Source organism: Amblyomma mixtum, chromosome 6 (genome assembly GCF_055824585.1).
Source record: "Amblyomma mixtum isolate Tamu chromosome 6, ASM5582458v1, whole genome shotgun sequence".
In the NCBI taxonomy this organism is placed as follows: Eukaryota; Metazoa; Arthropoda; class Arachnida; order Ixodida; family Ixodidae; genus Amblyomma; species Amblyomma mixtum.
The window spans coordinates 42416857-42443600 of record NC_143017.1 but is presented as its reverse complement, the minus strand read 5'-3'; the positions used below and the strand labels follow the sequence as shown (position 1 = coordinate 42443600).

Here is a 26744-nt window from a genome sequence, read left to right as displayed (position 1 = left end):
ATGAAATGGGTAAGTCTACGGTCTGCGGGTCTTCGCTGATGAGGTCCCTAATGCGGGTTAATGACGCCCTCAGCGCGCTGGTAGCTTCGTCCCACTCCAGTGCTTCGCGGGTTTGCGACTCTAGACGAGCGTGGGAAGACGAAACCCTAAGAGGGGCGCCTGGGTAGGACCGCAAGTTCAGCTTCCATATTAAAATACATGGAGAGCGCCGAAATACTCTCATTAGGCAAACAAGGCGCCGTATGAAATGAAGCTGCGTTGCGTTAAACAGAAAAAAAGCAAATAATAACTGCTACTCATGGATGGCGACTATATTTGCCGGCTATATTTGGCGTAAAACCTCTTGAATATGCATAACGAAAGCTCACGATGAAACTCATAAAAGATAGTGATTTTTAACGTTGGCTGTGAAGAGAACCAAACGAAAATTTTAGTTTGTGCGACACTACTTCTTTATTGAGCACGGGAGTGCCAAAAAATTGCACAGAATGTATAAATGTTTCACATGAATGGTTACGCGCGGCCTGTCACTGAACGTTTTAAGAGAATGGAAAGCAGAAACGTGTAGAATTATATCACCTCTTCTTGTTGCAGACTTTATATATTAAAATTGAAAGTTCATTACTATAAAATTGAGTGTTTTCTGATTTCTGCACTGACAGCGGAAATACATTTTTCAGTTGCAAGAATGACTTTGCTGTTGCGTTATTGCTGCACGCAGTGAATTGAAGAGCGTCAGAATAGTGGCGGCCTAATCTAGCATTTCGGTATTTTCCAAGACAAGGTGCATTACCCTAGTAAAAGAACTTGTATCTTTAAAAAATGGCCAGTAGAGTTACATGATTATCCGCTTTATTTCTCTCTACAAATGGCGCTCTGATTTTGAAACCACCTCCAAGAAATTAGTGGTACTTAAACGCGGAGTCATTTAAACAATTGCGCTGGTGCTGGAAAATTTACCAAATATTCTTAGACAAAATGCACATAAATCACTTCCTAGAAGACTATGAATGACTACCAGCAAACGTTGAATGACCAAGGTTTTGATGAGGAATCGAAAAAAAAATGTATCAGAGACATGCATGCTTGTCGCGGGCGTACTGACAATGCAGAAAGAATTCAAGCTTGCCTTCTTGAGCTTAGTCTGTGAAAATGAACTCATGTTTGGCCATCATAAACTGCGTTCTGCGGAGCACCACCAGAAAACATTTACACAAATTAAGCCGCAAGACAAAAAAAAACTTCACGGATTTCCTGCCCTTTTCAAAGCGCTTCGTTGAGCACACTGGAACGCTGAGCCTCTAAAGCGGCGTCTTAAAACGCTGCATTACTCGGAAGATTGACCAGCATCCCCGAGGAAAATGCGAGCCAGAGTAGCCACAGATTCTGCCGGGGTTGAAAGAAACTGGAGCAGTGGTGAAGAGGTGCACAGTAAAGCGACACGTTCCTGCTGCTGGTCTTAGAGTAACATTGGCTTTGGGTTGATCTAGTCCTGAACGCGAATTTCTTCGAGGTTTATGTTTCTGCTAGAATGCAGCACGTATTCAGCAGTTTTGTACAGTCCGCTCAATATTAGGTAAAATCGCCAGTTGATTAAGAAGAGCATTGTTTTCGAGAGCTCATTTGTCAAAGACAAGGAGGACCCGCTGTAAAAGAAAAGAGAGAGCAGAGGATTATTGCGCTGAAATGCGTGAGATGTGCAGCTTCTGAAGCTCCAAATAACCGCACTGTTAATGCTTGCCTATTTCTTTTATAATTCTCCATTTCTATGAGAGGACTGCCATTGCAGGAAATTAGAGGCTCTTTAACTTATGCATTAAATAAGCAACTCGCAATCATTCTCAATACCTTTTGTACCGCAGCAGTAACGAATTGTTTAGATGTGGCATTCAGTTTAGGAGAAACAAAAACGTTACATCTGGATGATTTGTATTCCAGCAGGATTTGCACGGTAGAGGAAGGTAGAACGCAAGGCATCCAGCATTCTATAGCTGAATAAGTCACCTTGTTTTATCAAAAAATCAATGCGCAAATTTCGCTATTTTCCCATAGGTGCTATAAGGGCACATGTTTGGCGATCAAGAGGCGCGGCTTTTTATTTAGACGCGCTTAGAAAAGCAGCGTACTTCCTCTAGACACTATCCAAATTTTCTTGCAGAGGCGTTTCTTGTCTGCACAAAAACTCTCTTATCACGCATCCTTTCAACGCGAGTGCTTCATTGTCAGTGGCGTTAAAAACTAGTATATACCTTGCTTTCCGTAAAGGGTGCGGCGTATGAAGCATTCTAATGATCAGAATGCGTTTGTTTGCCTCTTCCTCATCACTTTCGTTTGATAATGGAAGCACTAAACCTACACTATGAGAAAGTACTCGCTTAGCAATCGTGAATTTCTGGATTTTTTGAACTCGTATCGTGGCTGTGATGTTTGCCCACGGTTATTAGGCATTACATACTTAAAACGGTCACGCTTAGAAAGCGCGAATTTTATGACTTTTATGTGCTTATTTAGCCACGTTGTTTCTTAATGTTCACAAGGCAATTCCAACCTTTTATTACGGCTACCGTCAATGTATGCAAGGAAGGCAACTGCTGCCACTCTGTCAGCAATGACATGAAGGCTGGGAAGCGAGAACCCGACAAGCTGTTAGTGGCAATCGACGCTAAAAAAGTGAAAGTCTATTGCACTATTTCCTGCCCTGTGTTTCTGAGGAGCTTTACATAATGTTCGCTACTGGCAAAATATTGCCGCCATGTGTCCCCGGGCGGCGCCTAGAGTACGAAGAAGTGAGGGACTCGCGTGCTCTCGGAGCTCGGACTCTTGCTTCTCTAATACAACATTTTAGGCGAGTTGGTTACCTAGATTCATTATTACAGCGCAACGACGGCACACGACGGCAGCGCTGTTGTGTCCCCCCTTCTTGTTGTGTGCCGTCGTTGCGCTGTAATAATGAATTTGCTTATCTGTTTGCGGCCTGTGCCTAGCCTTTTTGATTAAGGACCCATCTGTGACATTTGTGGTGGAGTGCGCTGGGTACATCGCCCTGGAATACGTCGCACATCCCTCCTAACACCGAGGACCCCAGACTTCTCCCTGTCGACACGCCAGTGCATCGGGTCAGTCGCGGCAATCTAGGACTGTCCCCTGAGCATGGGCTGTTGGAGACTACCTCGACACCTGGCTGGCTGCCTCCTGAGCTCAGGCCATTTGACACTACCTCGGCGCCAGCCCGTCAACCAGGCATGCAAGGCGCCGCGTACTACACCCACCACAACCCACGGCTACCAAAATCCTCTCACGGGACTCAGCTGGAGGACGTGGAAGATTGGCTCCTCCAGTTTGAACGTGTCGCCGCATTTAACCAGTGGGATGAGGCCGCCAAACTGAGGAACGTTTTCTTCAGCTTGGAGGATGGTGCTAGTACGTGGTACGAAAACCGTGAGGACGCTCTTTTGTCATGGCATTAGTTCCGACGTCAATTCCTCGCCGCGTACGTCAGCGCTGATCGTCGGGAGCGAGCTGAACGCGCCCTGCAATCCCGCATACAGATGCCCAACGAAACGGTTACCATGTACGTCGAAGACATGACGGGTCTCTTCCGACGGGCTGACCCAGCCATGTCGGAAGCCAAAAAGCTGCGCCACCTAATGCGTTGTGTTAAAGAAGAGCTTTTCGCCGGCCTCGTGAGCAGCCCCCAAGCACTGTTGCCGAGTTTCTAGCAGAGGCTGCCACGATGGAGAAGGTCCTCCGGCAGCGTTTCACCGCGTACGACCGGCCAGTCCTTGCTGCTTCTGTTACGGAGTCTCTCCCGGTGTTCAACACCAATACCGACTTCCTCCGTGACATGATCCGCACTGTCGTCCGTGAGGAGCTGCAGAAGGACTGTGGTACGTCGCAGCCCACAGCCAGCTCCCTTATGGGCGTTATCCGCGACGAGGTGCAGCAGGCTATCAGGCCTCAGTTACTACACGGCGAAACACAGCCAGTACAGAGAGATTACTACCGCCCGACGTACGCTGAAGGTCTGCGACGCCGTGCTCCGAATCCAGCGCCATTTACAAGCCTATCCAGACGGACTACTGCCGCTCAACGTATGCTGACACTTTACCACGCCCTGCCCCAAGTGCAACGGCGTTTGTTCAAGCCCATCACGACGTCCCGCTACCCTCTGTGCAGCCAGTGCAGCACATCTTGAGCGACCGATGATCCCTGCGCAGAGCGGACGTCTGGCGTGGCCCTGATCGACGACGTTTGTGTTTACATTGTGGGCAGCCCGGTGACCTGTTCCGCCGGTGTCCATATCGTGAACTTGGCCTGCAGGGTTTTTCCTCCGATGCGCCAAGACCGGTCAACGGCCCCCTGCGATTGAAGAGTACGTGACGCAGCAACCTATGTGGTCCATGGCGCGCCGTCAGTCCCGATCACCGTCCCCTCCCTGGTCATCATTTTCACCAAATCCGCAGAACGTTTTGCGAGCGACAGCGGACCGCTCGCCCAGTCTTCGCCGGGAAAACTGAAGACAGCGACCTCCGGGGGCGTGGTCGCTGGATATCGATGCTGTAAGTACCCCCTGACGACGCCGACCTCCGATGATAGAGCTTTGTCGACGTCGACGACAGCAGGTAAACTAAAGGAGCGATTCTCACTCGACATACCCGTGCTTCTCGACGGTCACAGCATTAGCGCTTTGGTGGACACAGGAACTGAGTTTTCAATTATTAGCGGCAAATTGGCAGCGCTTCTGAAGAAAGTTATGACTTCCTGCTCTTGCGTGCAGATCCGGACGGCAGGGGGCCATATCATCACTCCGCTTGGACAGTGCACGGCTAGGGTCCAGATCACCGACTTAATGTTCATAGTTAGCTGCCTGGTGCTCCACAACTGTTCTCGTGACCTGATTTTGGGCATAGATTTTCTCCATGAGAATTGTGCCATTATCGACCTGCGGAACAGAACGGTTACGTTTTCTACAGCGAAAGCCGACGACGCCTCCGGCATTCGCCAACGCAGCTCCGCCCTTCGTATTTCTACTGAGACTGTTTTGATCCCGCCGCGCGCCAGTGTTCTTGCAAGCGTCGAATGCGATGATGGGCTACCTGATGGACCTGCTGTCGCCGAGGGCAACCTGTCGCTGCTGTTGACACACGGCATTTGCTCGGCCCGAAGCCTTGTCTACATCCATAACCGTCGGTCGAAGCTCCTAATTACTAATTTTGCGAACGAACCACGTCGCCTATTCCGAGCTACTACCATTCCGTGGGCTGACCAATTGGCCAATGTTACTGAGTGCTTTGCGTCCGAGGCCATGGTACATCCGGACACGTCCCTGGATCGCATCGATATTATCTCCGGGCTCTCGGCGACTCAACAGCGCGACCTACGTGCCCTCCTGCTCCAATACAAAACCTGCTTCGCATCCTCCTCGAAAGTGCGGCAGACGGCGGTCACGAAGCATCGAATCATCACTTCCGATGATGCTCGCCCCATACGACATCAGCCGTACCGCATTTACCCGAAGGAACGCGACGTCATCCAAACGCAGGTAAACGAGATGCTTACAGACGGCATTATTCAGCCTTCTAAGAGCCCGTGGTCATCACCTGTTGCTCTGGTAAAGAAGAAGGATGGGACATTGCGCTTTTGCGTTGATTACCGTAAGCTGAACGCCGTAACGAAAAAGGACGTCTACCCGCTGCCTCGCATCGACGACTCACTCGACAGACTTCGCCACGCCGAGTATTTTTCGTCGATGGACCTAAAGAGCGGATATTGGCAGATTGAGGTTGATGAACGAGACCGCGAAAAAACTGCATTCATCACACCCGACGGCCTATAAGAATTTAAGGTGTTGCCCTTCGGCCTTTGCTCAGCGCCGGCGACGTTTCAGCGCATGATGGACACCGTCTTGGCTGGCCTCAAATGGCAAACCTCTCTAGTTTACTTAGATGACGTGGTGGTGTTTTCAGAAACCTTCGATCAACACCTTGAACGCCTTCGGACCGTACTGGATGCCCTGCGATCGGCCGACTTGACCCTTAAACCCGAGAAGTGCCACTTTGGCTACAAAGAGCTCAAGTTTCTCGGCCATGTTGTGAGCGCCGACGGTGTAAGACCCGATCCTGAGAAAACTGCCACTGTAGCCGACTTTCCGTGTCCTGCTACAAAGAAAGCGCTCAAACGCTTCTTGAGTTTGTCCGCCTACTACCGCCGTTTCATCGCAGACTTCTCCAACATCGCTGAACCACTGACCCGTTTAACGCGTGAAGATACACTGTTCGTCTGGACTGCCGCGTAACAGGCTGCTTTCACAGAGCTGCGACGACGGCTGCACACTACCCCTGTGCTTGCTCACTTTGATGAGGAGGCTGCTACCGAGATACACACCGACGGTAGCAATATTGGGCTTGGTGCCGTCCTCGTTCGACATCAAGAAGGTGTGGAACGTGTGATTGCGTATGCGAGTCGCACACTCTCGCGCACCGAAATCAACTACTCTACCTCAGAAAAGGACTGCCTCACTGTCATCTGGGCCACGATGAAATTTCGGCCTTATATCTACGGTCGCCATTTCGAAGTTGTCACAGACCTCCATTCCTTGTGCTGGCTGACCAATCTCCGGGACCCATCAGGCCGGCTAGCGCGTAGGAGCCTTCGCCTTCAGGAATTTGATTATACAATTGTCTATAAGTCCGGACGTAAACAAGAAGATGCCGATACACTCTCGCGCGCACCCGTCGAGCAATCTGATGACAGCACAGAGGATGGCAATCATTTCCTAGGCGTGATCAGCAGTTCTGACTTGGTGGCAAGGCAGCGTGCTGACGCTGACCTGCGGTCTGTCATGGATCACCTCGAGGGCCATGCTTCCAACGTACCTCCACCCTTTTCCCGCCACTTGTCCTCCTTTTTCATTCGCAATGGCGTACTCTACAAGAAAAACTCAAGAAACGGTGACCGGACCTACCTCCTAGTCGTGCTATCAGACCTCTGCGACGACATCCTTTCCGCGTGTCATGATGAGTCCACCTCTGGCCACTTGGGATTTGCACGCACGCTCGCTCGAGTGCGTCAGGCCTATTATTGGCCTAAACTTGCAGACCATCCACCGCTACGTCAGAGGTTGCCGTGAGTGCCAGCGTCGGAAGTCGCCGCCGCTAAAGCCAGCAGGTTTGCTCCATCCAATTGATCCACCTCACGCACCTTTTAACCAAGTCGGCACTGATCTCCTGGGCCCGTTCCCTGTATCGTCTTCTGGCAATAAGTGGATCATAGTGGCGACTGATTATTAGACGCGCTATGCGGAAACCAAGGCGGTGCCGCGCAGTACATCCTCTGAAATCGCGCATTTCTTAATGCACCACATCGTTTTACGACACGGCGCCTCGTCCTCCGTGGGCACTGCGTTTACAGCGCAGCTCCTGCAGAGGTGTTCCAGCTGAGTCACACGACCCATCGCAAAACTACTGCATACCACCCGCAGTCAAACGGGCTCACGGAGCGCCTCAACAATACCTTAGCGGGCATGCTCGCAATGTACGTCGACGTACAGCACTGGACATGGGACGAGATCCTCCCATACGTGACGTTTGCCTATAACACGGCGAATCAGGAAACGACTCGGTTTACGCCGTTTCGCCTCGTCTACGGGCGTGAGGTGCAAACAATGCTCGACGCCATGCTTTCGTGCACCCCTGGTGACCAAGCATTCACGTCAGACGCCGAGGAGTTTACCCAGCACGCAGAAGAAGCCCGGCAACTGGCCCGTATGCACATCCGACGGCAGCAGGTCACGGATGCACAACGCTACTATCAACGACACCGACACGTAGAGTACCACCCCGACGGCAAAGTGTGGGTATGGACCCCAGTACGTCGCCCAGGACTGTCGGAGAAGCTCCTGAGCCGCTACTTTGCACCGTACACAGTGCAGCGCCGCATCACGGATGTGACGTATGAGGTCCTCCACGATGGCACTTTGCCGAGCTCGCGCCGTCGACCTCAGCCCGTGGTCGTGCACGTACTGCGCATGAAGCCGTACTTTACGCAGTAACGGGCGTCGCCTCTTCCGCGTTTTCTTTTTATTTGTGCTGCAGCTCTTGAGCGGTACGTGACCGTTTGTTCACTTACTTCCTCCCGTTCGCTCAAAGTGCGCCCACGTTTTTGCTTACTTTTTTTGGCGGAGGGGGAATAATGCCGCCAGGTGTCTCCGGGCGGCGCCTAGAGGAAGAAGAAGTGAGGGACTCGCGTGCTCTCGGTGCTGGGACTCTGCTTCTCTGTTTGCGGCCTGTGCCTAGCCTTTTTGATTAAGAACCCATCGGTGACAATATGCCGTCAGGTAAAATTCATGTGGCCCTTTTAAGGCTCCAAGAAAAAAATATTCTGTTTATCGCATAGCTTTCTACTATGAGTGCACTTAATTCCCGGGGGAAAACCGCCTTTTGAGCGTGTATAGACGTAAAGTGCTGCTTCCTAATCTGCAGAACAAAATCCGCTTACCATTATGACGAAAATGTGCAGCTAATAGGGCAGGTGAATTATGCATCCACATGATCGCAGCGCTGCTCGTCCGCTTCAGAACTCCTTGGGTGCAGCCGAGGAGCTGCCAGCGCACAGCAGGATATGTGAAGTTCATCATGAAATAAAGTGACAAACACATCACCAGTACGTTTTCCAGTCATGTATTTTGACTGAACCCCACAAATTCACAAAGCTCATGGCCAAAAATATGAATCTCTCTTCGCCCCACGCCAACAAAATCTGTCTATAGAAACTGGCGACTATAAGTTATGGGATCTGACAACGTTGTAATGTGTTTTTCGGGAGAATCTTGAATGAGAAGTTCAAGGCAAAATTGGTTTGGTTTGGTTTGGTTTATGGCGTTTAACGTCCCAAAGCGACTAAGGCTATGAGATGCGCCGTAGTGGAGGGCTCCGGAAATTTCGTCCGCCTGGGGTTCTTTAACGTGCACTGACATCGCACATTACACGGGCCTCTAGAATTTCGCCTCTAAAGAAATTCAAGCGCAAAATTAGTGCTTAAATTATGTAGGGCCTGCGTTAAACGTATCTTTCTTGAAAGTTCTCCAGCACGCATTGTGTAAGAGCTTTAATCAGCGTGGAAATCGGAGCATGCTTTGCAATTTTTGGCCCCAGATACATATCACGTTGATGTACGCTGTTTCAGGAAGCTAGGCCACTTTCGATACCGCCATTACCAGGTTCTCATCAATAGTTTTTTCAATAAGCGAGTAATTACACATTGGCGTCCACCAATTTACAGCCATACGGCTACAAAAAAAGCTATACAGCTTTCTCAGAAAGTAAGCAGTTAAAGAAGCCTCTGCGAAGTATCTGAGAAAGCTCTACAGGTTTCCTTTGTAGCCATATGGCTGTGCTTGGGTGGATGTCAATGAGTAATTACTCCCTTATTACAAATCTACTCCACCTTGGGGGATTCAAAAAAATTTGACCAATAGTTTCTTCACTGTCTCGAATTTGAGTTCCAACCTTAGCTCTCCTTGAAAGGCCAGCAGAAAGTACAAAAACGGGGTGGCCAATTTATTAACGCCTGTGAAATTGCTTTTGCGCAAACAATTACCTCAAATATGTATGGCGTAAAAAGAAAACGTTTGTACGGTGCATGCGTTCACTGCATACCGTCTGTAAACTTGAGCTTTACTAAAACAGTGCACATGAACTTGCCATCAACATGAAAGATTTGCGTTGCATTTTAGCCATAGTATTGCAAACTATGCTCACGTCACCAGCATACCTTGCAAAAATATATTTAAATGAGGAATGCATAATTATGGCGCTCCCTGCCGCGGCGGCGCTATTGTTAAGACGGTCGACTGCCGATCCCGAGGACACAGGTGCGCCACTGGAGGCTTGGCGGCGAAACTTTGTTAGAGGCGAAACACAACGCTCCCATTAAGTGGGCAGTGGAAGTGGATGTTAAAGAACTCCAGGCGGCCAAAATTATCCGGAGCACTCCACGACGGCGTACCCTGTAACTCATGCCGATTTGGGACGTTAAGCCTCATAAATCTTAAGCCATAATTGCGTCCCCGTGATATTAACTGGTACGTTAGCCTTAAGATTGTTCAGCTGCACCCTTTTATTTCCGTCATTTGGAGGCACTGGAAGGAAACTTTTCAAAAGTTTGGGGACATATAAATTGCAGCACTATTGGAGGAAAAGGTTTTGCATGGGAGGGTAAAATATACTGTGGTACAAATGAAATGCCTTTTTCTAATAGCATTTTTATTACGGTACCTAATATGGCATCTATTGCTGCTTTGCAACAACTATTACGTTTTTTTACTTCACTTAGCTGAACACAGGTCACAGCCTAGAATGAACTCTCACGTTTTTCTGTGGTTACTCGGACAGTTTATTAAGTATTTGATTTCTTGAAATTAGGCATAGTTCTTCCACACCAGTCGAATCTGTGTCGCCATTTTTTAGTATAGAGTAATAGCCTGATCTGTATTTTTGAGAAGTGTCCACTGCGCACCTTGAAAAACCTCAGGTGACAATCATCTGTACTAATGAATTTGTCAAGAAACTGCTGTGATAGAACTATAGGTTTATTCTGTGCAGTTATAGGTCCGAAGCACCATTCATGACGAAGCGATTCGAGTTCACAGGCAGGTACAGTTGCCGCTTCACTGGAGAGTTCACAAAAACGGTCATCGTTGCTATGGGGCTCCAACTATTCGGAGTCTAGCAGGGTAGAGCTGTACAATCACTGAGTGTGGCACAATATCAGGCAGGCAGTCCGTAGAGCCTGAATGTTAAAAGTTCGAAGTTTGTTATTTAAGTGGACCACAACTTATCCGTCACAATAATGAGATAAAGAAAGTTAACCAGGGTAATTAAAGAATTTATGTTTCAAGGATTGCTCCAAATGTCGCATTAACGGCAACGTAAAATTCAATAACGTGGACTACTTGAAATCTGGGCCGAGGGCTCAGGTTCAAACCCGCAGCTGCGTCTTGAAGGAGGCGAAACACCAAAGGCGCCCGTGTGCTGTGCAATGTCTGTGCATGCTACAGATCTCCAGATGGCCGAAATTATTTCGCAGCCGTCCACTAAACACCTCTTGTTTCACTTCGATCTCTGTCCCTTCCCGCACGACGCCGTACAGCTGTCCACCCAGAAATGAGGTAATTACTGCGGTACTCATTTCCTCAACACCACTGCTGTCTTTTTCTAGCCATGGCCCCTCTAATGCTTCTAGCACTAACTAGCGTTAAGCTGTACTTGTCACGGGAGATTTCACTAATACCGTCAATGGCGGGTAACACTTGTACGGCCTGATGTTGCGTTTCTACCACTGTGAAAGACAATTTATGATCGGCAGTTGCCTTGGTTGCAATAGAGAAGCAGTGAAAGGGCAATGAAATAGGTGCGCACGCTCTGTGCGAGGCACGTCTCAAGGTTCTAGGAGATGTACCGTTTACCGCTGGCTACTTCCGGGAGGGATTCAACAGCAGAACAACAGAGAAATGGGAAGGAGTAGGTATACTCGAACATCAAAGAAGAAATTGGCAAATAATAAAGTTCACTTGCACACAGCATGTCTTGTAACAGGATCAATGTCCAAAGGACATGGCAAGGAGTAGTTTATTTAGGGACGGTGGACGAATGTAGGCAAGAAAAGAAGGATATTTTTATTGGTAGAGAGAAGGTGGCCAGATGATTCTTGATAATCACAAAGTGAACCAGAGAGGGGAAGGCCTCAGAGTGCGAACGTTCCCGCAAGATGAGTTGTCTTCATGTGGGCAAAGAGTTCATCATTGGCGGGGTTTAAATAGGGTCTCCATTCTGAGGAGGAAGGCCTGGTGATGAGGAGGAGGGAGTGAAGAGGGGTGTTAGGATGGGGAGTGTGAACAATGTGTAGGCTTGATGACTGTTAAAGAGAATTAACCGGATTAACCTGCAAAACTTAGAAAAGAAGGACCAGCTATGCAGAAAGGAATCGGCAGTTGAGAAGCGTGGAGAGGCAGTGAACTTGGGTTTGAAAGGCTGTGACCATCCCGACAGGGGCTTGGCATGCTTGGCTTTTGATCTGAAAAACTCACATCAAGGAATTAAGGAGCATGATGGAAGGAAATATCGGGAGGGAAGAAAAAGAAAGCTAGAAGGAAAAATAGAAAATGGGGGAGAGTTTAGAGAAAGCGGGTAAGGAAGGGGAAGGAATGCGGAAGCCAAGAGTCCCTGAGAAATGATATCCTGAGGTTCAGGACATTAGGTAAAAGTAGAAGCATAAATTGAACTAAGGTCGAAAGTAAATATGGCAAAAAAGGAGATTGGGGGGGGGGGGAGGAGTGGGGAGGGGGGACGACCTTTCTGGGCGGAGGGGTAGCGCGAGAGAAACGATAAAACGCAGTTATGAAGTAGTGTGTGAAATGCTCTGACCATATGCAAGGCTTTTTGAAAGAATTACGCCAGGGCCGAAACTTGCGCGAGGGATTTTAAGTTTCCTATGAATATTTCGAGCCCTGCTGGTTGCGAAATTTTAAACCTGTGGGTTAGGAATGGCTCTCTGTATTTTCAGTCCCTCGCAGAAATGAAGCCTGACTGACGAATGAACACTAAGTTCATCGATGCTCCAGCCACGCTGACTAAAATGTTCTGACGCTGACTTCTATACGTTCTTTTCTGTCTCAGCTCGTTGGCCATTTAGTCTCGCGCTCATTTACTGCCCAGTTTCTCTGAGATATTGTCACCTCGAGGACGATTTAGAATGGCGCTCATTGATTGCCCTGTTTCTGCGATATATTGTTTCTGACAAAAGGAGCATTCAATCATGCAGGCAACATTACACTGCGCTCTATTAGAACTAGTCTTTTTGTCGAAGGTGATGTGGTGGACGTGTTTCAAACAGCACTGTCGCTTTATTAACCCTTGTTTTTCATTTAGGTCGACCGCATGAGCTTATTGTCGGCAGGGCTTGTTATAGAGCCTTGAGTGCACTAGGATATCTGTCAGGTTTTAATGCGAAGGCATTTCTAGGCTACGTCGGCGGAGTCGTGTGACCAAAACGTGTCGGCAAAACGTGTCCGCAGCAGTTGTGACGTTCTCAGAAGAGGTAGCATAAAACGAGTAGTTGTAATCAATAGGATGATGTGAGGATGCTGCGCAAAAATATTATGTCGACAGGATGATTATTTAATTAATTAGAGCCACAAGTGTCGAAAAACGTGGAAATAACGCGGACGACGATAAAGTGAGTGGATAGGAAAACAGCTGTGGCCGAAAAATAGTGGAAAAATAGGCAAAAAAGAGAAAATAAAGTTTGAAATAAAAATCTATTTGATGAGTCATAACTGATCGAACAAAAATGTTTCATTGGCATAGAATAATTAACTAATTATTAGCAACAACCATTGGACGGTTGAATAGGCTGGACGGGGATATAGTAAGGGGACGAAAAAGCAACCATGGCGCCAAATTTGGAAAATCACAATGTTTGAGATGAAAGAAGCAATAATCAGTAAATAAATCGATCTTTAATTAACGCATAAGATGATTACGCTAATTAAGCAGTGAAAATAATTAACAAAAAAGAAAATGATAAAGACATGCAGAGAGAGATGAGTGTCGAGGAGGTGTCAGTGATTCCACATCCTCCCAATGCGAATCGCCGCAGGGATCTCTAATTTTTTGTTGCGTCTGTATGCTACCCTTGGTGCGTCGAGAGTATATATTTCTGAGACGATCGTTGCATGTTGCTCAGGCAAGCACACGGAGACTTTCCCTGCCTTGTTGACTTTGTGATTAAGGATCTAGGCAATATCCCGACGACGAAATAAAACAATTTGCAGACGGTGCAATTATAATTGTGTTGGGTTGCATGAATGGCCACATCGAGAAAACAGATGGACACACAAATTGTAACGAAAAGTTAATGCGGAAGTTCCGAGAGCCGCGCTACACAGTTTTTTTAAATAGAGAAACAAAATGTGAGGAGCAAATCCCGTGGGGACTCCGTAACAGGCAGACGACCTTTGACTACTGCCTAATTTCGGAGGGCATTTCGAGAAAGCTCGCAACAGTGAAAATAGGCGAAGAGGGAGAGTACAGTCTAGGAAAGTATCGCAAGTATCTTAGTCTAAAGATGGGAGCTTTGATCAAAAGAGAAATGCAGCAAAGACAAACAGAGAGCGCAAAAATTAAACGACAAACAAGTAGCTCAAATACCAGTAGCAATTAAGGAAATAATAGAGAAACGCCTCAGGAAAACGTTGGATTATAATCAGTTAGAACGACTTATCAGTACGAAAATGAAACAAGTAAAAGTGGCAAACTCCGCAAAGGAAAGAGGAAGCTGCGAAACTGTTGGAATAAGAAAATTGAAGCGGCCACCGAACAACGGCGCGAGGGAGAGGCAAAGATGGCGCAGTTGTCTCAAGAAGAAACAGACAAAAAATTAAAATCTGATCGACAAACGAAACTGAAAGTACAGGTTCTGATCCAGGGTGCAATAAATCAGTCGACCTAACGCTGGATTGCTCAACTTTGCTACGCAAGTGAAGGCTGGCCAGCAGAATTCTGGAACTATATATGCTGACCTGAGACGCTGCCAACTTCGTTACATCAGTTATAGCTGAATCATTTAGGTGCGACGATATGTGATTCCCTCAAATAACAGAGCAACACAGGACAGCACAATAAAAAGCAGCTTGGAACTGTCCAATCTTAACTGGAAAAAGGCAGAAGCATACATTTCTAAATGCCTGTCCAAAAGAAAAGACGAAATTCCAATCAAGATAATTAATGAACTCGGTCCCAGGAGCAAGGAAACGCTGGTAAAAAAGTTGGAAACAGTCATTACAAGTAAAAAATCCAGCAAAGCTAAACGAATTACAATTATAAAGTGAAAGGAGATAGGATGCGCTTGAAATCCATCAGACCGATTACGACAACACTTGTTATATGCCGTTATATGTTGTTATATGTTGTTATGTTATATGTTACATACGTTATATTCAGTGAAAAAAAATGTAGACATCGGTGGAAAGTGATATGACACTCGGAGAACTTAAGAACTGGTTGAGGAGGGGTACGTGCTTAGACGATAGTTTGTTCGTGCTTAAGTAATGCGTTTAGATATCTAAGGCGCAAAACAGACCTCTGTGTTTAGGAGTCCGGGAAGTGAGCGGTATATATAAAAAAGTGAACAAGGAGCTCTTGTGGAGCGTACTAAAGTTAAAGCTATCGGTCATGAGGTAATTCATTTTCTGTAGGATATATAACGAGATAACAAACTTGAAACTCCATATGACAGAAGCCAACAGCCACAGAAACCAAGGGGCACAGGGAATTTTTTTCAATGTATTTATTTACTTTGTGCTGTTGATCAATTTAGAATATTACTGAATATATTATCGCTTAAAGCTAATTGATTAGAAAAGTAGAAGAAAAAACAACCACATGCCGCCGGTGGGATCCGAACCGACGACCTCCGAATTACGCGTCCGGTGCTCTACCTCTGAGCTACGGCGACGGCTGTCAAACCTTCTGCTTTCGGGGGTATTTATGTTTACAAGTAACCTAACCCTGAGAGTGTTCATCAGCGCCACCCACGTTCATAAGCGGCGGACGTAGAACGTCCTGAGTTACCGCAGGTGTGACGTAGAACGTCATCGAACGGAGAGGGTGGAAGCTGCGTGAGAACCCTCTTATGCTTCCTAAGGCGTCAAGGCTGCCAGAACCGAGGCCCTCGCTAAGCAATCAAGCAAACAAGGGAAGGGGAATGAGGGGCTCGTTATAAATATGACAGAAGCCAACAGCCACAGAAACCAAGGGGCACAGGGGATTTTTTTTTTAAATTTATTTATTTATTTTGTGCTGTTGATCAATTTAGAATATTACTGAATATATTATCGCTTAAAGCTAATTGATTAGAAAAGTAGAAGAAAAAACAACCACATGCCGATGGCGGGATCCGAACCCACGACCTCTGAATTACGCGTCCGGTGCTCTAGCTCTTAGCTACGGCGACTTTTTTTTCTTTCTTGTCTGAGCTACGGCGACGGCTGTCAACCTTCTTCTCCAAAACGTACACCCCTAAAGGTAGCCGAGCGCCAAGCCGGGGGACGCTTGTACCCTTTTGTTCCGGTGGGTGCCCGGCGGTGGGTTTCGAACCACCCACCTCCCGCAGCCGAGACGGGCGCTCAAAAGAAGTACGACAGTAGTGAACGTACACAAAGCATTAAGGAAAGGTGGTCCTCTATCACCGCTGCTGTTAATCATTTACATGATAAATATGGAAAGAAGGCTAGAAGAAATTAAATAAGATTACAATCTGTCGAACAGATTAGGCGGAATGGTCGTTCCGAAAAGGCTCTCCGATGAAATGTTTGCGGAGGATACTGTACTGTTACCAGACAGCCAGAAAGTTTCTAAAATCTAGCGAATAGTCGTAGATGTGAAGGAGACGCTCTAGGTTTCAGTTTTAGCGCGATTAAGTGAGGTCTGAAGTTTTTCAACGGTACAACTGGTTAGGTGCGTGCATGGTTTCTGTCGAGGACTAAGCCCTACTACGCAAATAATAGAATTTGCGCGTGACATTTCTCAGCCACTAGACCTAGGTGAACAGGTTGACGGCATGTTTGTTGACTTCTCCAAACTTTTCGACACCATCCCACACCCAGAAATACTTCACAAACTTGACTGTTCTAAGCAACCCTTCCTTAGTTGATTGGATATTCAGCTTCTTAACCCAGCGTTCTCGGTCGGTACACTTCAATTCATCTATTCCAACCTCCCCTTCCGGTTAGTGTTTCCTCCGGCATTCCAGAAGGTCTTGTCTTAAGCCCACTTCTTTTCTTGTTACTGTTAATGATCTGCCATGTTGCGCGTCCTTTAAAATGTCGTCTTTACGCTAATGATTGTGTCCTGTATCTTAGCATTAGCACCCCACTTGATGGTGAATTGATTAACGACTCATTTGCTAAATTTTGTAACTGGTGCAAGGAATGGCAAATGAACATTAATTTCCCTAAAACAGTTTCCATGCCTTTTTCTATACGCTCATCTCCTTTACTTTCCGAGTGAACTTTTCACGGTCAGGATTTTAACAGGATATATATAACTAAGTCTTAATTTTTAAGACATGTCGTGGACGAAACATATTGATATAAGTCCGGAATTCACTGCCAGGAGACGTTCGCTCGCTGCCCATTGAAGAGTTTTTGGTGGCTATCACTTGTTAGTGGCATTTTTAGTTTTTTCTTCGGTTTTTTATTCATTTGTACTTTTCGAAATAACTTTTTTGTCTCTTCTTGCTCACACCTACGACAGACTTATAAAGGCTGCATTATGTTTATATAAGTGGCTGTATTTTCTTTTGTGCTTGTGAGTGCGCTCTTCCACTGGTGTTGTGATTAGCTGCCAGGCGATACCGCCGGCAGAGGGCGCAGGATGGCTCTCAAGCTGCACCAACGCAGTTTTTTGCCTTGCGTCTTCTCTCCTCTCTTACTGATGTAACCTTGTGAGAGTTAATAAAGAAGTATGTATGTAAGTATAAATAAAAAATACAATTTCTTGAAATACGCAAAGTGGCTGTATACAATCATCTCGGGGTATGGGTAAACGAAGGCCGCATACACACGGAAAAGCATGAACAGTCTCTTAGGGCAAAAGAGCGAAGAGTTGCCGGGATAAAGAAACAAAGGCCATTGCAGTGTTACAACAAAATATGAAATACTATTTCATATTTAGAAAAAAATATAGCTGCGAGATCTTACTTTACGCAATGCGGATTTCTGCCTAAGCACAGAAATTCAGCCGTGTTTAGAAATAAATAGCAGAGTTGTTGAAAGATTAGCACTTAATATCCAACATAGAACCAGAAACGAGGAACTGCAGGCGGATTTGGGCTGGGCATCGTGCAAAGCATGAGAAGCCCAGAGTAATATATTCTATGAAATACGCCTGGGGAAATTGGACGATAATGGGTGGGCAGCTGAGGTATTTAAATACTTTCAGAGAAAGAGCACTGACTCACAATGGCAAAGAGTACTAGGAAATTAAACATTAAGTATGCACGACAAAAGGACGGAGCAGTAAAGAGCTTGAAACGGCAGGGGAAACACCAGAAAGTAAAAGCTAGATTATTATTGAACTACATCGAAATTGCAAAACACAGACCAGGAAGGAATCGTTCTGTGAAAATTCTAGAGACTCTGCACTGCTCTTTGAAGCTAGGTCAGGATGTCTTTGAACACACAGATATAAAAAGAAATATAAACTAGAAGATCAGACACATGCAGCGTGTTGTAAATCTGTAGAAACACATGAATATTAGTACTCGAATGTAATAGCATCTTTTCGGATGCCGATGCAGCTAGAGCCACTCTCCATGAGGCCACAGGGTTTGGCGGTTACATTTGTCATGTGAAGGAATCTGTGGTGTAAGTTAGCAAAAAAACAATTGGAAGGTTCGTGGCCCAAAAACATAGAGATGACATACGGTTATCAGCATAAGATTAAATAGGGTTTTAAAACTGACGCATTTACAAACCAATTCAAAACACCGTTAAAGAAATATATAAACAAGCCGAGCATGGCGGCAACTGCCATCACCGGGTGCAAAGTGGAAGCTCCTATCTTCCATCCTTCCATGGACGCGTTTTGCGCCTTTTGCCACGTGTTGTAAGCCTGACAACAGTCATTTCTTTTCTAAAATCCGAGAAAACTTTTACGGTTTTGGTATGTTTTATAGAAAAATTATTTACCGTTTAAAGTGTTAAAAAATTACAGCCGCTTAATCGAACAGGACAACTATAGATCAGCGCTAGCAGCTTCGCGAAATGATTCACCGCGGTCTTAACACCCTGCATGGCGGTGCGGCAGTTGTGTTCCTGATTTATGAGGCTTACAAGTATTGCTTTAGGGTTTATAAAATATGACCGCATGAAACTGAAGTTCTTGTTTTACAGCACATTTGCGGACTGCGTCCCGTAAGCAGTAGTGATATGTTCGACTCGACTACATGTTTGTGGCTCCCGCCGCCCGCTTCCTACCAGAGTTCGACACAGGGTACTCCGTCTTTGCTGCACCAATTAGTGCTTCACAACCGGGCTAATTTGCCATGGCACCACTGCCGGGCTCATGAAGTTTCCATATATAACCTAGAGCGAAATTTAGCGCCAGTGGCTCTGCGAGTTTCTTACAAGGAACTCTATTCAACGTTAGAACGCCGGGAGGACAGTCTATCGTACTTGGCTTGGCACTAACACATAACTAGGACTGAATATGCATTTTGAAAATTATATGTTACAAAAAAAAGTTGTTTTACAATCAATATGTCCTGTAACAAAATGCAAAATGTTCTTGCTGTACATAGCAACAAACGAGCGGAAATACAGGTATGCATAAATTAGCACCGAGTTTGCTCATGCCGACAAAGGGCTTTCTTTTCATGCCGCCAAATATAGCTAACCGTGGAATTTTTTTTTGCTTTCAAGAGACATTTTTAAGAGAAAATATTCTTTCACAGAAATTCTTGGCGCTTAAAAAAGTGCACTAGAAAAGCTCCCATTTTAGAAAATGGAAAAGTTTCTTTGGTGTAATCGGCTAGTGTGGTTTCGCGCCCCATGTTCGTGCATAGGCTATGGCTCGTGCCATGAGAAATTTGCCGTAGCCCAAGATTTTCTATGAGAAACTAGCTTGTACGCATTAAGTGCCGGCTCTTGTGATGTCTTGGCGCTGCGTTTGTATATATGCCAAAAAAACCATGAATTAGAAGCCGAAACCAGTCCTGCCGATAAGACACGGCCGTGTTCATGCTGACAAACGCAACATGCGATCATTTGCGTGAATTAATTCATGAAGGACGTTGTTCTTCCATGGAATGCACGACCAACGCCCAGTCGTCGAAATGAAGCAAACGCAATTTTCGGCGAGCACGGTTAACATGAGTTGTGCTCGTCGAACTACTTTCCGCTTTTAAAGGTGTCTCTGAGAGTTTGACAAGAAATGTGCAGTGCTGGTACATGAGTACCATGCTGATTTCGGAATTTACAAAAAAAGCTCTGTTTCATTTTTGCAACTGTCAATGCACAAGTAGCACAGTATTCTGCTCGATAATGCCAGCTTGCTACGTACTACATACGTAAATCATTCTTCGCCCAGACCGCAAGAGATTGGAACGACCTCCCCACTGAAGCATGCGACCTCCCCGCCTGAGGTACTTTGACGTGCGATGTCAGTGCACGTCAAAGTACATCAGGTGGTAGAAATTTCCAGAGCCCTTCACTACGGCGTTCCTCACAGCCTGAGTCGCTTTGGGACGTTAAACCCCAATACACCTAAATAAAGTCGTGCCGCGTTTCTACAACTTGGGTAAGAGTAGATAAGCTCCATTTGAAACTATGCTAAGTGAGAATTAGCTGCTTGGTGCCCCCAAGATAACAGGATAAGTTTGCCATGACATGATCAAGTTTCAAGGAACAGATGCAAGTGATAGAATTAGGTCTGTAGTTATTAGGAATGTGCTTGCTTCCAGATTTAGGTATCGCTACTATCCTTACCGGCAGCCAATCAGTAGATGATGATTGTTGCTCTAGAGATGCATTAAATATGATAAGTAAATATCATAAGGATTCTGCTTTCTGACAGTTTTAATTTGATGCTGAATAAAATTTTGCAGGTAATAGTTTACAATGTGTTTGAACTTGGTCCATAATCTGCTGATATCGTCATCCATATCAATTGAGTCTAAAAATATTTCCGAATGACCTAAGATGCTTTCACCCTCAGCACTTCAAAAATATTTACCAAAAACAGTTCCGCTTTTTTCTTGTTTTGGTGGTCTAAGCAGTTTTAGGGTAACTGAGACAAGCTTATGATCAGAAAGCCGTTCCTGAACAGACAGATCATATTCGGTTATTTTATTTATTATAAAAAGCAAGCCCAATATTGATTCTGTAGTCGTTCCTGTCCATGTTGCTTGCCTAACCATTTGCGTGAGATCATTATTAAAAGCGACTTCAAAAACGCATCACAGGGCTTAGCATCAGTTGCATCTTAGCATCAGTTGCAGGGCTTAGCATCAGTTGCATGTCAGCCGACTCCTAACCGACAAGTGGGAAACTTAAATCACCTGCATTTAAAATTGTTGCATGGACAGATATAATACTTAAAATATAGTCGTGCAACGGCACAAGAAACGAGAGAGGTCTGTTGGGGCGCCTATATACAGCTGCAATGACACAGAAAGAAACGCTAAGTTTTAGCTTACACCAGATGGTTTCTGTGTTGGGCCAATCTTTCACGGGAATCAAATGAATTCCTTTTTGAAAAAGAAGCGCGAGAACAACACCATATGAAGCACGATTCTTCCAAATCATTCTATATGTAGGTGGTATAATCTCACTACCGGCGATTTCGGGACGCTAGGACGTTTCTGTAGCTGGGATGACGTGCGGCTGATGCATCGCGATAACGTGTTCGAGTTCAGGGGTTTTATTCAGGACGATGGGTGCATTGACATCTATTAACGTAAAATTACTTTCTTCCGTCCCACACTATCACTTTATTTTACTACCAGTTATGAGTGCCTGCTGCGCCTTGATCGTCACCTCATACCTCGGCCTCGCTTTACAGGCGGATGTATAGCACTTTGAGGCCTCTTCGAAGGCAGACTTCCACTCCAGTCTCCGATTGTACCCGACTGTAACTATAGCCGGATCGTTCGCAATACTTATTTAAAAGAAGGCTACTTATGCAGTGCGATATGCGGTACTTACACGATTTTATACGGTAGATACTGCTGCACACCTCTACGCTCAAGTAGCTGCCCGTGGCAGTTATTAGAATGCGATTTGCTTCTTACCCTTCAGGGGACTTGCACAAGTGTCTTCCACCGGCTCTGCCACTGTGCGCCCTCTAGGCGTTTGAACTGGATAAATATTCAGTATAAACTTCGAAGTGCGTTGCGCCAGCGTCAGATTTGCTTTTCTATGCGGCGCGCTCGCATCTCTATGGAACAAGGAGAGCTCTTCCAATCTCAGTGATCCGTCGCAACAATGGTGTCTGGCTCGCATTTACGACGAGACTGGGTTTATTGCCCCCTATATTAAAAAAAAAGCTGCGTTTTTGTCCTTTTCAATAAGCTCTTTTTTTTCGGTAGCATAATTTCTCCACTTTTTAGCGGTATTCTCATTTCAGGCATGGCAAATTCCTTGAAAGCGAGTGCAATAAGAACTTGGTCCTTGTTTTCTGATGGCAGCGCAGTGGCAGTTGCGAAGCCAGCTTTTTGTGCCCCTTGCCGGATTCATTAAAATGTAGTTCTGGGCTTTCAGGATGTGAAAGAGCGTCTGAGCGGGATTTTTCTTTGTGCACAGTTTGAGAACTAACCGTAGTTTCTTGTCAAACTTCTTGACGGGAACCAATTTTCATTTCCTAAACACAGTGCACAGAGGCCTTTTTTGTTTGTTTTAGGAACAATTAGGAGGCCATATTTTCTTCTGAGTAATCACTTTCTGCCTTAGCACTCACTGTAAAGTGTCGTATGACTGCAACTCTTGCTTAAACTCTTAAGCCACCCCTGGTTATTTCCCTTCAAAAGTAGTACCTTCGCGCTCAGAAGAGTACAGATGAGACGCATAGAGTGCTCAAGGTTGGGCACGTACTGCGCTATCATTGATTATCGGAGAGAGGAGAATTACGCATGGAATTCCTCATCAGTGAAGTTGTAGCTTTTACATCAAATGTAGATTTTACATCCTCGTCACTGAGGTGTAAAATCAGATGTATTCGTTAGGAAAGAAACAGGGTAATGTCGTCTGCAGTAGGAATCAGGTAATAAATTAGACGAATAATTCTGCAGAAATCTACACCGTAGCCGAGTCAAAATGTGCGAGAAACAGCAGCGCAGAGCACTGGGATATCTCCCCAGCAACGAAGAGGACTGAAGAAAGCTTCAGGAGCAATAGAAAGGGAGTAATCCGCTGGACAAGGTCAGGTAACAGGAGGTCTGTTGCAGGACGCAGGGCAGACTGATAGAAGTAGCCGCCCTGCATATGCACTGTCTATACCTTCGAGCGTACCAGAGGCTCGGAAGAACGCTAATATCATCTTAATTCATAAAAAAAGGAGACGTAAAGAACATTAAAAAACTACAGAATGCTCAACTTAGTTTCGGTTGCTTATGAAGTATTTGGTAAGGTAAGCACTAATAGGGTCCGGAGAACGTTAGACTTCAAGGAATCAGATAAGAAGGCAGGCTGTCGTAAAGACAAATCGACCATAGGCCCCATTTACACTACCAGTCAAGTGATGGAGAAATGTGCACAATATTACCCACCCGAATATGCAGCCTTCATAGATGACGAGGAAGCATTCTACTGAGTCGAAACCGCAGCAGTCATGCAGGCACCAGGCAATAGGGGTGTAGGAAAGCTTTATGTAAAAATACCTGAAGGTATCTGTAACGAGTGCACGGCTGCCATAGTCCTTCATAACGTTAAGAATAAAATTGCAATAAGGATGGGTGTCAGGCAGACGGAAACGATATAGATATTCACCGCCTGTTTCCAGGAGGTCCGGGGCCTCAGTTGGAACAGTGGTGGACAGGTGTTCATGAAGAGTATCTTGCTGTTACTCACCAAGGAGACGAACTGCAAGGCATGATGAATGTGTTTTATGTAGAAAACCAAAGTAATTTTCATATATCTCGGCAGGCAAGAACAGTTTGCAGTTGGTAGCGAGCTGCTGGAAGTGGTAAGGGAATGCGTGTACTTGCGAATAATAATGGCCACAGATGCCGATCAGGGGAGTGAAATAACTAAGTCAATAAGATTGGAGTGGGGTGCATTTGGAGCTTCTCTCATATCGCGAATGGCAGTTTATCAATATCGCGCAAAAGGGAAGCATATAACACCTGTATCGTAACAGAGTTGAACTATGCAGATACAGGTGGAGGCTACAAAAAATTTCAGCTGAAGTTAAGGGAAAGCTGCCGGCTATGGAAAAAAAATGATAAGTGTAATCTTAAGAGACATGAAGAGTGCAGAGTGGTTCAGGGAACAAATGCAGGTTAATGACATCCTAGTCGAAATCATGAAGAAATGGATTTGGGAAGGCCTGTAACGCAAATGCAAGATAACCTATGGTTCTTAAGGGCAACGGAGTGGCTCTCAAGAGGAAACAAGCGTAGGAGTGGGCGGCAAAAAGCTAGGTGAGCGGATGAGATTATCGTACTAGGCCGCTTTTCCTAAAATATAAAATGTTAAAGGCCAATCAAGTTTATTATTTCAAATTACTTCAGTACATAAAGAAAGCAAAGCTTTACAGAGTACAAAACTCCAATGCAGCTCCTGCATACACACTCCGCAGGGAAACTATACGGCCACCCGAAGTAAGGACGAATTATGGACGACAACGTATTGAATATCAAACAGCTAACCTTCTTAACAAAATAGAAGAATTAACAGATCTCAGTGCTAATGTCTCTAAGAACACACAAAGCTCTGCTGCTCGAAAATAACTTGGAATTCACTTAATTTGGCATGTTTCTGCTCTTGGTTTGTATTTTCTGGGAGTGCATTATCGTTTTGAATCTTGCTGTTGTGTGTTGCTATTGTAACGTGGCGACCAGCCGAAGAATGAGGCATGATGAACCATGAAGAAGAGATGATTTTAATGGCCACTGGCCTAGCGCGAGCGCTCCGTCCCGCGCCACTGCCAGCTTCGTCTTCCTCGTAACATTACCCCGGGGCCCCCGAGCGATCGTCCCGATCGTAAACTGAGGAAGACGTGGACGAAGGGATGCGTGAATCAGCGATGGTGTTCATTGCAGAAAAGAAGTGGTGAGGTGATGAAGTGCTGGCCGCCACAGTAGATGAGATGAGTGAAGGATGAGTCCCGGTCCACGAAGCATCCGGGCCGGAAGGTGCCAGCAGCTGACGGCCGAGGTCCGTGGTCGCACCGGACGGCAAGGGCAGGGGGGCGTTGTCTTCACGTGTGGCTCTTGGGTCTTGGGTCGGTGGGGTCTCGGGTCGGTGGGGTCTCGGGTCGGTGGGGTCTCGGGTCGGTGGGGTCTTGGGTCGTCGTGTCTTGTGGTCCGGGCGGGGGACGGGGCTGGGGTGAGCGGCGAGGTCGGTTCAGGTCCGGCGGGCTGGGGCACGGCCGGGCGGCGCGGACCAGGTACTCAACGCCGACGTCCACGGCAGGCGCAGGACACCGAAGCTCTGGGACCAGGATGGCGATGAAGGGACCCGAACACCTCACACCAAATGTAACGTGGCGGCCAGCCGAAGAATGAGGCGTGATGAACCATGAACAAGAGATGATTTTAATGGCCGCTGGCCTAGCGCGAGCGCTCCGTCCCGCGCCACTGCCAGCTTCGTGTTCCTCGTAACACTATTATGATGTTTCTCTAATGTGGCTAAACTTGCAACAACCATGCTCAGAATTGTGAACGTTTGCTTCTTATTCTGGGTTGGCATGTACGGTGTATTGGTTGCTGCATACGCGTTTTTTTTTCGTTGCATAATTTATTTACCTTTTTTTCCCCTCAGTGCTGTGACATTTTCTTATTTCCCCCGAAGATCTTGGTGTGGGACTTTTGGCATAAATCTATGTTAAATGACTGTTTGTGCCAAACTGTATGCGGGGCAAGAGCCATCGTCAGGCGTTTCGCCTTTTTGCTCTTGCTCCTATTTCTGTATCAGAAAGGAAACACATAAATCAAAATCAAAAATCAAATCAAAGTCTGTGGGTATACAGCGGCCGCAGCGGCCACAGGACTGTTTAATTTGAGAGATATGTGAGAGGCCTTTGCCCTCCAACGAGCGTTGGCAGGCTGATGGAAACGAAGCAGATGAAGACGTTTTTGTGAAAACAACCAAGCCCATCTTTCGAGTTTAGCAAACAGATATTTTTCAAGGCATTAGTTTTAAAGTGAAGATTCATAGTACCCATGTTCGTACTTCCGTTTGATAACGATGTGTTTAAAAATCGTTTTCTTCCTCTTCCCGCGCCCAAGCTGTTTGTCATTACGCTCATTTCTGATGGGTCCGTTTGGTTCTTTAGTGTAAAAGTTTTCTTTAAGCCAGGGCAGTCCTGACGTAATCCTGTCTTACTAACTCTCCACCGTTGAAGATTTGCTCTCTGCTCCGTCTAATGCTGGCTTGTTTGCAATCATTGCAGGTTTCACAAGTATCCAGGACTCTGGCGCGGTAAGTTTCCCCAAACTCATTTCTGTCTCGTCTGTTCGCGGAAGGAGTTTTAAAGTATACACGGCATGAGGCAATAGTAGTATGAAAATAGTTTGGTAAAAGTTTTTTGAAGTTTCACTTCTAAGAAGTTATGAAGACTGCACAGCTGAAAGCGATTCATTAGCGCCTTTAAGTTTTCATAAAGGTAACCATATGAGGCTGTCAGCATAAACATTATAATACAAACGTTTAAAATGCGTCCGCGGCTCGTATCTGTGGATAATAAACTCAACAGGCGCGCCAGTGTCTCTAAAACACACCCCAAAAAGCTGATACCACGCCCATCTGAGGTAATAATTTCAATGGAAGCGGGCATAAAGAGGTGTGGTATTAGGAGTAATTAGGAGTAGTACGCGTGGTATTAGGAATAACTCAGCAAAGTGATTGTTTGAGCGCGTTCGTGAGACATTACACGAACTTGATGCGCACAGACAGACAGGACGTAGAAAGTATAAGTTACAAACAGGAGCCCTCGTGTGTGTAACGTCTTCTTTCTATGTCCTGTCTT

General features: G+C 46.1%; 1 protein-coding gene across 1 annotated transcript; it reads left to right on the top strand.

Moving 5' to 3' along the window:
• On the top strand, positions 1-26201 carry LOC149338835 (uncharacterized). The gene is made up of 3 exons (XM_089550816.1): positions 1-9; positions 4520-5428; positions 26169-26201. The coding sequence occupies exons 1-3, from the start codon at positions 1-3 to the stop codon at positions 26199-26201; spliced, it is 951 nt and encodes a 316-aa protein (XP_089406942.1).
• The last annotated feature ends 543 nt before the right edge of the window (positions 26202-26744 follow it).